General features: G+C 43.9%; 1 protein-coding gene across 3 annotated transcripts in view; it reads left to right on the forward strand.

The window, feature by feature from the left end:
• The window catches only part of LOC144829404 (fibronectin type-III domain-containing protein 3a-like), a 618,864-nt gene that overhangs the window by 372,965 nt on the left and 226,997 nt on the right, over positions 1-18,902 (forward strand). For all 3 annotated transcript variants that reach the window (XM_078688524.1, XM_078688526.1, XM_078688525.1), the window contains one exon: positions 8,017-8,130. In XM_078688524.1, the coding sequence (XP_078544650.1) occupies positions 8,017-8,130 (114 nt within the window). The remainder of the gene's footprint in view (positions 1-8,016; positions 8,131-18,902) is intronic.

The raw sequence follows: 18,902 nt of genomic DNA on the forward strand, positions 1-18,902 counted from the left end.
CCAAATCGTATCCGAGGCAGACTACTCCGATGACTCCATATCATCGGGTCAGCACGTGAGTACTACTGCCCCTGCCCCATACCCACCACCCAATATGAAGGCAAAGGTCAACACTCTGCCTCTGGGGCCTAGTCGTGACCGAAAAAACACTTCTAAAGCCCCGCCATCGAGCCCGGCTCCGAAGAAAATACTCAAGCCTTCCGGTAGCTCCTTACCGAGCAAGCGCACGTGCCGATCCCACCAGCTCCCTCGGCGCCGAAACCGAAAGAAGTCCCGGCTCCAAAACCGTCGACTTCTAAAGACAAAAATATGAAGCCAGCATCTGACGCCTCGAGGCTGACGAGACCAGCTTCCACTCCGAAGGCAATACCTTCAGTACCGAAACCTACAAGGCCTGATTCTGATGCGCTCAAGCCCTCAAAACAGCCTACAACTCCGAAAACAATACCTCCGCTGCCGAAATCTACGCCAAAGGACACAGTAACAACTCCTAAGGCTAAAGACAAGCAGCAACCATGCCCGGAACCGAAAAAATCGGCGCCGGCAAAGGTTCCGCAAGGAGAAGACCTTTTCAAACCTGATCCTCTACAAAAGAAGATCTACATTGACCCAAAGACAGGTCATTTATCCACTACACCACACAGGAAGAGGAAATCAGACACCACACCTACACCTGCAGTGCCTGTCAAGAAGAAGGACTCTGCCACATCTCCTATGCACCCTTCTTCTCCTATACTTCATTCTCCTTAATCTCCTGTTCCTCTTAACATTTCACCTCATAATTCTCCTGAAAACTCTCCTCCTCATCCTTCACCATATACACCTCCAAATGATGATGAGTATAGCATAGGGGGAGGGGTAGACCCAGATGAGCCTTTCCCCTAACCTGTTGATGATCCAGATTGGGAGTACACAAACCCACAAGATGTGCCAGATATTCCTGACCCACATTCATATCCATCAAAACCTTCTCCCCCAGAAGACAACATTGGTTTTGGGCACTTACTGAATAGGGCTGCCATCTATCATGGGGTCACCATGCATTCAGAGGAGGCAGAAGAAGACTTGTTATTAGATACATTTGAACAATCACAAAGGTCTGTTCAAATTCTTCCCATGATTAAAGGGGTCATCAAACATGCTCCAGAAGTATTTAAAGATCCTGTACGTGCTAGGATTCTAAACCCTAGAATTGAGAAAAAGTACAGGCCTGCTCCTCCTCCCTGCCTACATCAAAGGACAGCTACCCTTAGATTCCCTAGTCGTGTCAAATGCAAAAAAAAAGGAGCAAACTCAGACATCAGGTGAAGCACCACCCCCTGATAAAGAATGTAAGGTAATAAAAAGCTTCAGGCAAAAGGATAGCTGCACAAGCTACCAATACATGGTGTATAGCTAACACAAAAGCCCTCCTTGCAAGATATGACAGGGCTCACTATGATCAGTTAGAAACATTACTACAACATCTACCTGACCAATATAAGGCGCAGGCAAATGACCTTATACAAGAAGGCAAATTAATTTCAAATGCCTCAATAAAGTGCGCACTTGATGTAGCAGACACTGCATCTAGAGCTGTAAACACTAGTGTCCCACTTAGACGTCATGCGTGGCTACACATTTCAGGATTTAAGCAGGAAGTGCAAACTACCATCTTAAATCAGCCATTCAACCAACATCAATTGTTGGACCAGAGGTAGACACAGCACTTGAGAAAATGAAGAAAGATACTGATACAGCCAAATCTATAGGGTGCTTTGCAATCCACATAAGCTAGAAGCTCTTTTTGTCGCTCCTTCTATAGAGGAGGCTCCAAACAGACTGGTGCAGATAATACATCTTCCTTCAAATCCAATACACAGACATCCTCCAGTAAAGGATATTTTAGAGGAGGCTATAGAGGCAACAACAATAAAGGAAGAGGTCGAGGTAACAACAATAATCGAACCTCTTTCACCACAAAACAGTGACTTCCCTCTGCTCCCCCAACAGCACTCCACTCCTGTGGAGGGCAGACTAACACAGTTCCTACCTGTCTGGAATTCCATCACAACAGACAGTGGGTAAGACAAATTATCCAGTATGGCTACTGCCTCGAACGTACGGCTACCCCTCCACACATACCACCCAGGCAGCAATGTCTGCAGAACATCTTATACTGCTCAAACAAGAAGTCCTATCACTTCTTCAAAAGAACGCAATAGAAATAGTTCCTTTACAACATCAAGGAACAGGGGCTTATTCGCTGTATTTTCTAATACCCAAAAAGGACGGGACACTGAGACCAATTCTCGACCTCAGGCCACTCAATCAATATATACACTCAGATCATTTTCATATGATCACTTTACAACAAGTGCTCCCATTGCTGCAACAAGGCGACTTCCTTACAACACTAGATCTAAAGGACGCCTACTTTCACATTCCCATACATCCTTCTCACAGGAAGTATCTGAGGTTTGTACTGGAAGTACAGCATTATCAATTCAAAGTCCTTCCATTCGAGTTAACAACTGCACCAAGAGTGTTCACAAAGTGCCTAGCTGTAGTAGCAGCACATCTCAGAAGACAACAGATACATGTCTTCCCACATCTAGACGATTGGCTCATAAAAGCCAAGTCGTTCAAACAGTCACACACATCAGACAATTCAAACATTACGCGACTTAGGGTTCACAATCAACTACACCAAGTCGCACCTACAGGCCTCTCATGTACATCAATATTTAGGGGCTACAATAAACACGTCTACACCTCTAGCGTATCCCAGTCCAGCAAGAATACAGAGCATTCAAGCCTTAGTCACAAAGTTTCAACATCAACACTCTCTCCCAGCAAGAGTGTTCATGAGACTAATAGACATGATGGCATCTTGCATCTTTATTGTACCATATGCAAGACTGCAAATGCGTCCGTTACAGGAATGTCTAGCACAACAGTGGAATCAGGCTCAAGGACAACGAACAGACCTGGTGTTGGTAGACAGCCGCACGCATCGCTCTCTGCAGTGGTGGAACACCAAACACTTGACAAAAGGGCGGATGTTCCTCGAACCTGTTCCACAAATAATACTTGCAGCAGACGCATCTCTCACAGGATGGGGAGCCCATCTCCTACATCATACAACTCAAGGGCAATGGATCATTCGACAAAGATCGTTCCATATCAACCACCTAGAGCTGCTAGCAATATGCTTAGCGCTCAAAACATTCCAAGTACAAGTACAAAACAAAGCCATGGACTATATACAAAAACAGGGGGGGGGGGACACTCTCTACAGCTGTCCCAGCTTGCACAGAACATTTGGAGATGGGCCATTCCACAAAACATATCTGTCAGCAGAACACCTTCCAGGAGTTCACAATCAGATATCAGATCTGTTAAGTCGACAGACACAACAAATTCACGAATGGGAACTACATCCGCAAGTTCTTCTACCATTCTTTCACAAGTGGGGCCATCCAGACATAGATCTGTTTGCCACACACGAAAACGCAAAATGCCCAACCTTCGCCGCCAGGTTTCCACACCCGCTGTCCAAGGACAATGCGATATGGATGAGCTGGTCAGGCAGATTTGCGTACGCTTTTCCGCCTCTACTACTAATGCCACTAATAGTGCCCAAGCTACGACAACAGTTGCTCAAACTGATTTTAGTAGCTCCCACATGGGCACGCCAACCGTGTTATACAACACTGCTAGAACTATCCCTAGTTCCACACCAATAACTACGTCTGACACCATCCCTGCTAATGCAGAACCATGGAGACATCAGACATCCAGACCCAAGCCAACTGAATCTGGCAGTCTGGCTCCTGAGGTCTTAGAGTTTGGTTATCTTAACCTACCACCAGACTGTATGAATCATTAAAGAAGCCCGAAGACCTACTACTAGAGCTTGCTATGCTGCTAAATGGAAAAGATGTAACTTGGCATATTCATCTATACGCCTACATCTGGCAGCAATTGCAGCATATTTACAAAATAGACAACATCTGTCTTTATTTAGAGTGCCTGCTATTAAAGCTTTTATGGAAGGATTAAAAAGAATCATTCCTCCTAGGTTACCACCCTCTCCAGTGTGGAACCTAAACATTGTTCTTACCAGGCTCATGGGACCCCCGTTTCAACATTAACATAAGTGTGAACTGCAATTCCTTACATGGAAAACAGCTTTCCTTATCGCTATTACCTCTTTTAGGAGAGCTAGTGAGATTCAAGCTTTCACTATACAAGAACCATTTGTCAAATTACACCGTAACAAGGTGGTTCTACGGACTAATCCCAAATTTCTTCCTAAAGTAATTACTCCTTTTCATCTAAATCAATCAGTAGAGTTGCCGGTGTTTTTTCGAAACCCAAGAATCTGTAGCAGAAAGTGCTCTACACACTCTAGATGTAAAAAGAGCTCTTCTCTATTACATTGATAGGACCAAATTCTTTCATAAAACAAAGCAACTGTTTGCAGCTTTCTCTCCACCACATAAAGGCAACCCCATCTCTAAAGCTGGAATTGCAAGGTGGATTGTAAAATGTATACAAATATGCTATCAGAAAGCAAAATGTACATTAACAGTTCCTCCTAGAACGCACTCCACACACGCAAACTAGGAGCCTCCATGGCTTTCTTAGGGAACATTCCCCTAGAAGACATCTGCAAGACAGCAACATGGTCTACAACACACACCTTCACTAAACACTACTGTGTTGATGTGCAAGCCAAGCAGCAAGCTGCAGTAGTCCAAGCTGTCCTCAAAACTCTTTCAAACTACTGCAACAGATACAGGTGACCACCGTTAGGGGAGACACTGCTGTACAATCGATGCACAGTGTGAGATCTGCAGCTCATATGCCTCGAACGGAAAATGCTACTTACCAGTGTGCATCTGTTCTTGGCATGTAGAGCTACAGCGTCTCACACGCCCACCCGCCTCCCCGGGGCCTGAATCTGTTCCAGTTCTATCTTAATTAGATACACACACATGGACATCCGTTTTCTATTTCTACTACCTCCATCATTTCCCATCATGGCGAAAAACAATCTTAAGGATGGAGTCGATGCCCATGCGCACTATCGTCCAAGGGAGGAGTCACCTATCTCGTGACTACAAAAGACTTCTTCCAAGACCACAACAACATGCAATCATCCGAGCCCAACACCAGGTGGCGATCTAATGCTAAGTGTACAACTCTGCAGCTCTACATGCCAAGAACAGATGCATACTGGTAAGTAGCATTTTCCTTTTACCCCACGCTATCCAATGCTTTCCCTACTGTTGCACTCTCTGGAGTGGGAATATTAATTTTTACCCCTATGCTATCCAACGCTTTCCCTACTGTTGCACTCACTGCAGTGGGAATATTAATTTTTACTCTCCCGCTATCCAACGCTTTCCCTACTGATGCACTCACTGGAGTGGGAATAGTACATTTTATCCTCCTACTAACCTACGCTAAAAATATTGAATATTTTTTAATATTAAGTTAATATATATGTATTAAAAAATAAAAATGCATGTTTTTTAACTTATATTAATTATTTATTAATTTTAAGGTTATTTAAGTATGTTTTAGTTAATTATATTTATTATTTTATTACTTTTACATTACTTTTAATACATTTAAAACATTCGATTTTTTAACAAACTATATTATTTACAACAATATTTTGGATTCAATATTTTTGTACTTACCTGTTTGTAGATAGGAATTCAATATTTTGGCATTCTATATTTTGTCCACGATATTTTGGCAGGTCGATATTTTGCTCCTCGATATTCTGTCAGTGATCCACCGAAAGGATCAGGCTGAAAGAGCTCTTCAAACATTAGATGCTCGACGAGCAGTAATGCACTATATGGAGAAACCAAAGACATGCAAGGAAACAAACCAGCTCTTTGTCTCCTTCCCAGATAAAAATATGGGGAAACCAGTGACTAAAGACAATGGCTAGATGGATCTCTGAGACTATTCAATTTTGTCATAATAAAGCTTGAGAAAAATTATCTTCAAAGCACAGGCTCACTCAACAAGGAAAAAAAGAGCAACTATTGCCTTTCTAGCACACACACCATTACAAGATATTTGTTAAGCTGCCACATGGTCATCAACTTATAGTTTTACAAAGCATTACTGTATAGAAGTACAAATTAATAAAGAAGCTCAGGTTGGACAGAAGATATTAAGACATTTATTCTCAATATATAAACCCATCTTCAACCCAACCACCACTCTTGGACTAATACTTCTACATAATCTATGCACAGGATGTTAATCCAGAAAAGATTCATGCTGCAAAACAAATTGTTTCTTACTGTAGGTGTAGTTTTACAGCTTGAAGAACGTTTCGGATTCACAAGCGACCTACCTGCCTAAACCAAGAAGATGGGAGTAACAGTAAAAAAATAAATATTTAAAGATGACGACAAAGGAGAGAGCAACCAAATGAGGAGGCACAACGTCACAGGATGCACCAAATAGGCAGATGTGCCGGAGCCCAACAAAAAACAGAGAAAGGACTAAAAAACAAGAAGGAAGGTTGGAAAATTTCAGACCAAACCACTAGATGGGGGAATAATGCACAGCATGTAAAGCCAGAAAATTCTGCAAAACTACACCTACAGGTAAAAAACTATTTGTTCTTTCCAATCGCCTATGAACTCCACGCCTGGGGGCCCAAAAAAATAATTATGAAAGAAATATCTGCGTGCATAGTTGCCACTTTTATGCAAATCCAGTTTTTACTTACAGAGCGGAATGGAGTCTACATGGAGTTGCACTACACCACTTACCGGCACGCAGGAGCTTTGCCTTTGAGTTTTCGAATCCAGTCTGATGCCAGGGTATATTCACAAGGTTAGACATCTGTCGTTCGAGTAACCACCAGAAAGTGCATTACCTAAGGTAAGTAACTTGTTCACCTTTTACACCAGCTCCGCCTGTGTCTGGACAGAGGAAGTGCATGTGCAGACAGATGTCTGAGGTGGACACCACCAGCCTAGCACAAAGGAAACCACCATTATGTGCAGTAGACAGATGTGGAATCCAGTAAACCCAGCATTCTTCAGTCCCTTCTTAACTTACCCAGTACAAAAATGGAGCAAACATCTTTCCTTGATGTCCAGAGATGATGATGGCAAAGCACCCATCCTGGAAACTGAACAGGTCTTAGACCGCAGAGAGCCGGCAGACAGTCTATCCCCTGAGTTGAATCGCCCTTCTGCCACCGTCATTAACCATATAGCTTGGAATGAGATGGTAATAGCCGCATTCATTTGAAATGGGGGTACACATTGGATGTCCCACTGGCATCAGAGACTAGTTCTGAGGCTGGCTAAAAACATAAAATAGTATGAGAGACTGCAAAGGACTTGCATGATTGTCAATCTCACAGAGGAAAAACGTAATAGGGCTGTTTGGCATAACTTACCAAAGTGAACAAGGGGATTTTCGTTCCAACAGCTGTGAAGAATGAGGCTTACTTGTAACTGGCTGTTGCTTAGTTGTTTCTTCACCAGGATATGATTTGACTTCCTGATTTGTATATGGCTCTCTGCCTCTCCTCCTATAGCATCATGAGCTGTGCTATGGGAGTTTTTCTGGAATAATCGGCCTGCAGGAAGTAATATACTTTAGCAAAGCAAGTTACTTACTTTCCTTCAATAGAGCATTTACTGATCGATCCACTGGCAGATTCATCATATCCCGCCTGCTTCCTCATATATGAGGATTATTATGTCCTTTATAGATTTGTTGAGTCCATCTTTTGGATGTAATATTTGTAGAGGGGAAAATTAGGTGGATCTGACATCACAAACTGACTTAATTAGGTTTCCCTGTGTTGAAATGTGTAAGATCGTCAAGTAGGGTAACGTTTCCATTAAAAAAAGCTAAGTAATATACTTTTTTCAAAAACCTTTGAGTTAGGAAATGCAAAATATTACCGCTAAATTATCAACTAGACATGAATTCTTTTTTTTACCTCATTTAATTGTTAATTCTGAAATATTTTTACAGTGTGGACCATATTCTGAGACAGCAGAAATCTGTACAGCGCCTGGTCCTCCTGAACAATGCGGAAGACCTTTACTTAGCTGTAAGAATGCAACATGTGTGGCTGTATCTTGGGAAGTAAGTGATAAAAATGATGTTCTTAAAAAAATTCTGCATTACAGTATATTTGACGTGTGTACCCAAGATATACCTTTGCATTCTGTTACAAACTATATGCTACCACCTGGGAACTCATTTTTGTTCACTGAAAGTAAGAACATTGCCAGTATTTAGAAATGCTCGTATTGGACTACAAAAGACACACAAGTAATGGATGGAATGCAGAGCAAATCAAACATTCACCCCCAATCAAGAGATCTGGTTTAAATCAATTATTTTGCTCACCATGCCACCCCAATTTAGACCCAGCCCTATGCAAATCAGTCTTGACCCCTGTTTCTCATGGGAACTGTCCAGTCCGAACTGCCAAGCCAGGTACTCCCTCCTGGGACCGGTTTCGGGGTATCACCCCTCATCAGCCAGGCTGGCCCGAATCCATTTACTCTTAATCCCACCATCAAACAAGCTTTTGCTGCGTGAATCTTTTGTTTATTCATATACTATGCATTATTCTGCCATCTAGTGGTTGGTTCCGGCCTTCTTTTGTATAGTAGAGCTTTGCTCTTTTTCAGACCATATTGTTATTTGGTCTCACCTAGAGGTTGCCTTAGCTGACTATTATTCACAGACCTTTTGTTGGCAATTGCCCCACTGATATTGTGGGCAATAGTTTCAGTGCTTTTTGCCTTGGTTCACGCTATAGAATTCCACATACAAACATACATACCTGGAGTACCAGTACTTGTAGCGGTCTCTGGGTCAGCCCATTGGTTATCATTGATTGTCTTTCTTGTCAATCTTAATTGCTTGCTATTTAATGATTTGCCTTCCTCTTCTCATGTTTGTCCCTACCCTGGAGCATAGCTTCGTTACCTTCCTTTTGAGTTGGCATGTATCCGTGTGCTGCATTTACCAACTTTTTTTTTTCTTTTGACATTTTGTGGGGAGTGCATGCCTTTTCATGTTCTCTTTCCTCCTCTTCTTTGTGCTGCTTCCCCATTCATTCTTCCAGCCCATTGTGCTCTTCGTGTTGTTCTGCCACCCCACCACTCTCCCACTATCTCCTTGTTACTTCCCCCTTCCCTGTCCAGATTTATTTTTTGAACTCCTCACCTTTCTGTTGCTTTTCCAGCACTTTACTCGCCACCTCTGCTCAATGGTGCTTTTTACTTGCTCACCTCATCCATCGCTCCTCCGTTGCTTCCCTGCTCATCCTGTTTTTTCATGGCTGGCTGCTGCTCTATATCACACACCTTCTAGTTTCTTTTTTTTAAATTTGTATTAACAGCTCCAGGTTTGTCCACCATCTTGAAATGACATATTAAAAAAGTCAACAAAATGGGCGCTGCATCATTGATGCAGGTCTGTAAATGCAGGGTTACAGCTATGACTGCATGGGTCGTCATGCTTGGGCTGCCATAGTGTAATGATACATAAGGGTGTATGCTCATGTTGCATGTGTGCACAGTGTGCAATGTTGCATGCACGCATTTGCATCATCGTGCTAGCCTTTCTTTTCGTTTAATAACTACTTTTTTACACCCCGCTTAAAGTTAATGAGAAGTATATCTGATTATCTGAAGTTCGAGGCATATGAGCTGCAGATTGTACACTATGCTTAGATCGCCATCTGGTGTTCAGCTCGAATGCTTGCACTTTGTTGTTTTGAAAGAGTCTTTTGTAGTCACGAGATAGGTGACTCCTCCTTTGAACGATAGTGCGCATTGGCATCGACTCCATCGTTAGATTGTTTTTTTCCGCCATCGGGTTCGGCTGTAACTTTTCCGTTCCGGTTCGGTGCTATATTTCCTAACTTTTTCGACGCCAAACTATCTACAACTCGATGGTATTGTTTTTGATCGCATGTTCTTCGACGCGCATCTCATCTACTCTATTCTGGTCGTCGACGCGGGCCGCTGGCTCTATCGACGCCGTTTGAGCCTACAGCTCAAGGAAAGGACTCCATTAAAAAAATGCCCCCAGTGTTGCGCAAAATTCCCACACAGTTAACATCACAAGGTCTGTAACCTGTGTCTCTCGCCCGAGCACAACAAGAAAAATTGCCAGGCCTGCGCCCTTTTTCGATCCTAGAAAACCATCCGTGATCGTCGGGCCCGACGACACATCATGGCGCAGCAAGCAGCTCCGGCACCAGTGGACATCTTCGGCGAAAGCCCCGATGTCCTGGAGGAGAATTCTGAGGACCTGGAAATCGTCTCGAAAGCAGACGACTCAGATGACCACATCGCTCCTGGTCAACGAGTGAGTACAACGACCCCATCTCCACCCGAAAAAAAGAAGTCCCTGGTCAATTCTTCGCCTGCTGGCCCCAGTCGTGACCGAAAACAAGCTTCAGAAGTCCCGCCATCGGGCCCCGCTCCGAAGATAAAGGACAAGCCTTCCGGTAGCTCGGAAAAGCAAACCGCATATAAGTGTCCCGCAGGAGCCTTCGGCACCAAAGGTGGGAGAGCAACCTACTCCCAAAAAGAAGTCAGCACCGAACACCTCAACACCGAAACAAAAACCGTCGGATCCGAAGCCAAAGTCTTCGGAACCGAAAAAGATTTCCCTCTCCATAGCCAAGCAAAAAAGACCCCAAACCACCTCCTAAGGCCTCGTAGCAAAAATCGAAATCCCGCCCGTATCCGAAGAAGTCGGTACCGAAAGTGGTCACTGAAGAGGAAGAACTTTTTCAACCGGATCCTGTCGATCCCAAGCAAAAAAAATCAACATAGACCCCAAAACAGAACATGTGGCTACTATTCCACACTGGACATACCAGATACTCCTGCAGTGCCTGTCAAGAAAAAATACTGTGCCATTTCACCTTCTCCTTTTATGCCTTCTCAGCCTGTTCTTCCTCCTGAGCAGGTCTCTCCTCCACAGCCTCCAAACCACCCACCAATTCACCACCCCCACAGTATGATGATGATAATAATTTAGGGGGTGGGGGAGGCAACAAGGACCCTTTCACTGCCCCTGATGATGAGACAGACACACCACAGGATGATTGGTACGATTATGATGACCCAATAGATCCATGAGACCTCCCTGATCCCCAGCCATATCCAACAAAACCATCTCCCCCAGATGACAATATTGGTTTTGGTCAGCTTGTAAATAGAGCTGCTGTCTACCATGGTGTTCACATGCATTCAGACCCTGCAGCCGAGGACTGCCTTCTAGATTCCTTCAAACAGTTACGGAAAACTGTCCAAATCTTGCCAATGTTAAAAGGAGTCATTAAACATGCCCCCAACATAGTCAAAGACCCGGTGAGAGCTAGAATTCTCAATCCCAGGATTGACAAAAAATATAAACCTGCCCCAGATGGTCCCGCCTACATCAAAGGGCAGCTACCCTTAGACTCAGTACTGGTAACTAATGCTAGGAAGCGCACCAACTCTCAAAACCTCCGGTGACGCACCCCCTCCGGATAAGGAATCTAAATTGTTAGATGCCTCTGGTAAGAGAGTTGCTGCCCAAGCAGCTAATCACTGGTGCATAGCCAACACCCAAGCATTACTTGCTAAGTATGATAGGGCTCACTATGACTGAGTAGAAACCCTATTACAACATTTATCTGATCAATGCAAAACCCAGGCAAATGATTTAATTTAAGAGGGCAAATTAATAACCAACACATCAATCAAGTGTGCCCTTGATCCAGCACACACAGCCTCTAGGTCCATTTACACTAGTGTGCTACTCAGACAACATGCCTGCTTACGCATTTCATTTATTTACAACAAGGGGTGGTGATGGACAGAGTCTCTGAATTAAGCAGAGTACTCTCACCCAGTCAAGAGATCAGGGCTAGATCCAACACCGTTTTTTAGCTCATTGCACCATCCCAGTTTCAGAACCTGGCTGTATGCAAATTAGTCTGTCCCTGGCCCAGTGCATCATGGGAACAGGGCAGACCAGACTACAAAAGCCAATTCTTACACTGGGAAGGAAACAAGCTTCCGGGGACCGGTTTCTGCCATTTCAGGCGTCTTCGGCCCGGCTTGCTTGAATCCTGATGGTGCAATGAGCAAGGGACTCACATCTGAGTATACCCTTCCACGCTTAGGGTGGACAAAATTATTTACAACAAGGGGTGGTGATGGACAGAGTCTCTGAATTAAGCAGAGTACTCTCACCCAGTCAAGAGATCAGGGCTAGATCCAACACCGTTTTTTAGCTCATTGCACCATCCCAGTTTCAGAACCTGGCTGTATGCAAATTAGTCTGTCCCTGGCCCAGTGCATCATGGGAACAGGGCAGACCAGACTACAAAAGCCAATTCTTACACTGGGAAGGAAACAAGCTTCCGGGGACCGGTTTCTGTCATTTCAGGCGTCTTCGGCCCGGCTTGCTTGAATCCTGATGGTGCAATGAGCAAGGGACTCACATCTGAGTATACCCTTCCACGCTTAGGGTGGACAAAATTATTTACAACAAGGGGTGGTGATGGACAGAGTCTCTGAATTAAGCAGAGTACTCTCACCCAGTCAAGAGATCAGGGCTAGATCCAACACCGTTTTTTAGCTCATTGCACCATCCCAGTTTCAGAACCTGGCTGTATGCAAATTAGTCTGTCCCTGGCCCAGTGCATCATGGGAACAGGGCAGACCAGACTACAAAAGCCAATTCTTACACTGGGAAGGAAACAAGCTTCCGGGGACCGGTTTCTGCCATTTCAGGCGTCTTCGGCCCGGCTTGCTTGAATCCTGATGGTGCAATGAGCAAGGGACTCACATCTGAGTATACCCTTCCACGCTTATTGCACCATCAGGATTCAAGCAAGCCGGGCCGAAGACGGCTGTAATGCCAGAAACCGGTTCCCGGAAGCTTGTTTCCTTCCCAGTGTAAGAATTGGCTTTTGTAGTTTGGTTTGCCCTGTTCCCATCATGCACTGGGACAGGAACAGACTAATTTGCATACAGCCAGGTTCTGAAACTGGGATGGTGCAATGAGCTAAAAAACGGTGTTGGATCTAGCCCTGATCTCTTGACTGGGTGAGAGTATTCTGCTTAATTCAGAGACTCTGTCCCTCACCACCCCTTGTTGTAAATAATTTTGTCCACCCTAAGCGTGGAAGGGTATACTCAGACATGAGTCCCTTGCTCATTGCACCATCAGGATTCAAGCAAGCCGGGCCGAAGACGGCTGTAATGCCAGAAACCGGTCCCCGGAAGCTTGTTTCCTTCCCAGTGTAAGAATTGGCTTTTGTAGTTTGGTTTGCCCTGTTCCCATCATGCACTGGGACAGGAACAGACTAATTTGCATACAGCCAGGTTCTGAAACTGGGATGGTGCAATGAGCTAAAAAACGGTGTTGGATCTAGCCCTGATCTCTTGACTGGGTGAGAGTATTCTGCTTAATTCAGAGACTCTGTCCCTCACCACCCCTTGTTGTAAATAATTTTGTCCACCCTAAGCGTGGAAGGGTATACTCAGACATGAGTCCCTTGCTCATTGCACCATCAGGATTCAAGCAAGCCGGGCCGAAGACGGCTGTAATGCCAGAAACCGGTCCCCGGAAGCTTGTTTCCTTCCCAGTGTAAGAATTGGCTTTTGTAGTTTGGTTTGCCCTGTTCCCATCATGCACTGGGACAGGAACAGACTAATTTGCATACAGCCAGGTTCTGAAACTGGGATGGTGCAATGAGCTAAAAAATGGTGTTGGATCTAGCCCTGATCTCTTGACTGGGTGAGAGTATTCTGCTTAATTCAGAGACTCTGTCTCTCACCACCCCTTGTTGTAAATGCTTACGCATTTCAGGCTTTAAACAAGAGGTACAAACAACTATCCTCAACCAGCCGTTCAATCGGGAACAACTTTTTGGACCTGCTGTAGACACCACTCTGGAGAAGAGGAAAAAGGACACCGAGACTGTTAAAAATATAGGAGCATTACAGTCTCCATCCACATGTGGGTCCTTTTGTCGCTCCTTCTATAGTGGAGCATCTAAAAACATTGCAACAGACACCCACTCCTCTTCCTACAAAAACACCACAAAAACATCCCCCAACAGAGGATATTTTAGAGGCGGATACAGGGGACACAACAACACTCGCGCCTCCCCCACTAATAAACAGTGACTTCCTTCCACTCCCTCCAGACCATTCCACTCCGGTCGGGGGAAGACTCTCACAGTTCCTACCCGTCTGGGACTCCATCACAACAGACAAGTGGGTAAGACAAATGATCCAGTATGGTTACTGCCTGGAACTTACAGCAACCGTGCCCACCACACCACCCAAACAGCGTCCAATGTCCACAGAACACATCACGCTCTTAAAACAAGAGGTTCTCTCACTGCTTTAAAAGCATGCAATAGAACCAGTTCCCTTACAGCATCAAGGAACAGGGGTTAATTCGCTGTATTTCCTAATCCCCCAAAAACACGGGACCCTTAGGCCAATACTTGACCTCAGACTCCTCAATCTCTATATACAGTCAGATAATTTTCATATGATCACTCTCCAACAGGTCCTCCCGCTGCTGCAACAAGGCGACTTCCTTGCCACACTAGATCTCAAGGATGCCTATTTCCACATACCCTTACACCCTGCTCACAGGAAGTATCTAAGGTTCATAATGGCCGGACAACACTATTAGTTCAACGTCCTTCCATTCGGGGTGACCACCGCACCCAGAGTGTTCACAAAGTGCCTTGCGGTGGTAGCCGCACACATAAGAAAACAACAAATCCAGGTCTTCATATCTCGACGACTGGCTAATAAAAGCCAAGTCTTTAAACTAGTAAATTCATCACACTCCTCAAACCATCCACCTGCTACACCACTTGGGATTCACACTAAACTACCCCAAGTCAAATCTTCAGCCCTCCCACATACATCAGTATCTAGGGGCCACAGTATACACCTCCAGAGCTCTGGCATATCCCAATCCAGCCAGGATAGCCAGTATGCAAGCCCTAATCACCAAATTTCAACCACAGCACTCCCTCTCAGTAAGGGTATTCATGCAACTCATAGGAATGATGGCCTCTTGCATCTTTATCGTACCTCGCGCAAGGTTTCAGATGCGCCCCTTACAGAAAAGCCTAGCACGTCAGTGGAGCCAGGCTCAAGGACAACTTACAGATCTGGTGTTGGTGGACAGCCGCCCCCATCGCTCTCTGCAGTGGTGGAACACACAAAACCTATCCAAAGGGCTGCCGTTCTTCGAGCCAGTTCCACAGATAGTGCCAACAGCAGACGCATCACTCACCGGTTGGGGAGCCCATCTCCTAAACCATACAATTCAAGGCCATTCCACAAAACATATACCTCATGGCAGAACATCTTCCAGGCGTTCACAATCAGATTGCGGATCTCCTCAGTCGGCAGACACAGCAGATACACGAATGGGAACTTCACCCTCAAGTTCTTCAACCATTTTTCCAAATGTGGGGTCAACCAGACATAGATCTGTTCGCCACACACGCAAATGTAAAATGCCCAAACTTTGCCGCCAGGTTTCCACACCCGTTGTCCAAAGGCAATGCAATATGGATGAACTGGTCAGGTCAATTTGCGTACGCTTTTCCGCCACTCCCTCTGATTCCTCAAGTAGTACTCAAGCTCAGACAGCAGTCTCTCAAGATTATCCTAGTGGCTCCCACATGGGCACGCCAGCCGTGGTTCACAACACTACTGGAACTCTCAGTAGTCCCACACCAAAAACTACGCCTCTCCCCAACATTACTAACACAGAACCATGGAGAGATAAGGCACCCCAATCGAGGTCAACTGAGTCTAGCAATCTGGCTCCTGAAGTCCTAGAGTTTGGTTATCTTAACCGTCCACCGGACTGTATGAACATCATTAAAGAAGCCAGACGTCCGATTACTAGAGCTTGCTATGCACCAAAATGGAAAAGATTTGTTATCAATTGCAATAACAATCATATTGATCCGCTAAATGCTTCCATCCCGGACATCATTTGCTACTTGCTACACTTGCAAAGATGTAATCTAGCATATTCATCCATACGATTAAATCTAGCAGCACTTGCTGCTTATTTACAAAACAGACAACATTTGTCACTATTTAGAGTACCTGCATTTAAAGCCTTAATGGAGTGCCTTAAAAGAATAATTCCTCCCAGACTGCCACACTTTCCGGTGTGGAATTTAAAGATTGTTCTTACAAGGCTCATGGGTCCCCCATTTGAACCTCTACATTAATGTGAACTACAGTTCCTCACATGGAAAGTAGCTTTCCTTGTCGCAATTACCTCTCTCAAAAGGGTAAGTGAGATCTAGGCTTTAACCATACAAGAACCATTCTTACAAATACATCGTAACAAAGTGGTTCTCAGAACAAACCCAAAATTTCTTCCCAAAGTCATCTCTGCTTTTCATCTTAACCAATCAGTTGAAATACCGGTGTTTTACCAAAACCCAGACTCTGGCAGAGAGAGCTCTTCACACACTAGACTTCAAAAGAGCACTACTTTGTTACATTGACAGGACTAAACCCTTTCAAAAAACAAAACAATTGTTTGTAGCCTTCTCCCCACCTCATAAAGGTAACCCCTTCTCAAAAGCTGGGATTGCCAGGTAGATAGTAAAATGCATTCATATTTGCTACCAAAAGGCTAAACACACATTAATAATTCCCCCTAGAGCGCATTCAACACGCAAACTAGGGGCTTCCATGACATTCTTAGGGAACATTCCCTTAGATGACATATGTAAAGCAGCAACATGGTCTACACCACACACCTTCACCAAGCACTATTGTGTTGACATGCAGGCTAAACAACAAGCTTCTGTAGGCCAAGCTGTTCTTAAAACTTGGTTTCAAACCACTGCAACAGGTACAGGTGACCACCGCTAGGGGAGACCTGTACAGTCTATACATAGTGTACAATCTGCAACTCATATGCCTCGAACGGAAAATGCTACTTACCTGTATGCATCTGTTCCTGGCATGTAGAGCTGCAGAGTTCTACACGCCCACCCGGAACCTGTATCAGTTCCAGTATTATCTTAATTAGATACTTTCACATGGACATCTCTTACTTTTTACTGACTCCATCATTTCCCATCATGGCGAAAAACAATCTAACGATAGTCGATGCCCATGCGCATCTCGTGACTACAAAAGACTCTTCTAAGACAACAACAAAGTGCAAGCATCCGAGCCCAACACCAGATGGCGAACTATGCAGAGTGTACAACTCTTCAGCTCTACATGCCAAGAACAGATGCATACTGGTAAGTAGCATTTTTCTTAGTTGACATCTGCAGATAAATTCTCATAAGTCTCACAACATTCAAAAGATGGAGTCATGATTCGGAATGTGAGGAGGAGCTACCACTTAGGAAAGAGCTATGTTCCTTATGAAAGAGAGAATTAACATTTGGAAGAAAATGAGGATCCAGTGTTAAAATAATCCTATCTGCTAATATGTTAATGAATTGGGTGAAGACAGAGCAAAGTCCCTAGTTTACCTATTCTTCTTGCTGTAGTAATTGCTACTAAGTAGAAAACATTTATGGCCACATATTTCACTGAGACCACTTCGAGTGAATCAAAGGCAAATCCCAAGAATGGAAAATAACCCTCTTTCTAACACTCCATTAGTCTAAACCCTTACGAAACCTAGAAATTAAACTTTCTACAGAGGTAAAGTGATTACATGTGCATCCGAAGGCTTCAATTTAGGACCATTCAAGTCTCAAAGTAGTTATTAGTTGGATCCCTCTCTGCCCACTATGTTAAAGGAGGCCCAGAGGGATCCTCCTTGAGGCTCCAGTAGATTGGAAAACTGCAAGCCAAAGACCCTTCCTTATGAACTCTGACAATTCAGACTCCAGACCGTTAGTTGTATCTGCCAGTAGGTTGATAACTGAAGGAGAGGATGACTCGACAGAGGAATAGTTATCGCTATCTCCACTGCAAGAGACCAGAGAACGTCAAAAAGCATTAGCAAAGCCATAAGCTAAGATCTATGGTTTTTGTCAGTGCTTGTTAAATTTGACTATGCTGACATTCAAACCTTTGTTTAGTAAGAAAGGTATTTTTTTTTTTATCCACAAGAACATGGTTGCAGGTATTATTAAAATTTGTGATTTGGAATTTCTGAAAGTAGCCAGAGTGCAAACACACAAATAATATTCAAATATTTGTTCTCTTTTAAAAGACATGAAGAAAAGTTATGTGTTACTAAACTTGCTTTCAAAGGATAATAATATTCCTCTTGCAATCTCCCTTGTGCCAGAACTGATATTAAAAAAAAAACTAAGAATGCGCACAGATAGGCAACAGGTGACACGGGAAACCTGGATTTGTGGCACCACCTGATAAGACTATCTTCTCTATGTGGTCACCACCTACTGTCTAGGTCACCAGATCTTCATTTCAGTGTATCCACACTCAAGGTTGTTTGTGGATTGGGATTTTATCTGAATGTTTTTGTTTTGAACCTGTATCTTTATTTTTGATATATATATATATATATATATATATATATATATATATATATATATATGTATATATATATATATATATATATATATATATGTATATATATATATATATATATTATTTTTATCGATATCTCCTTAGTTGTAGTTGAAGTAATCTTTCAAAACTATGTACAACATGTCAGACTCGTATCTATCACTGCTGTATGTAGTACTTGGAAGGAAGAGAATAGGAGCCTTTACAACAAACTCCTCCAGAAAAGAGGGGTCATGGTTGATTTTCTTGCTGAATCCCTGGGTACCAGGATCATTCTAAAGTGGCGTGGATAAATCCACCACACACGCTTCACAGGGAATGTCT

This window comes from Lissotriton helveticus, chromosome 4_1, assembly GCF_964261635.1.
Source record: "Lissotriton helveticus chromosome 4_1, aLisHel1.1, whole genome shotgun sequence".
Classification (NCBI taxonomy): domain Eukaryota; kingdom Metazoa; phylum Chordata; class Amphibia; order Caudata; family Salamandridae; genus Lissotriton; species Lissotriton helveticus.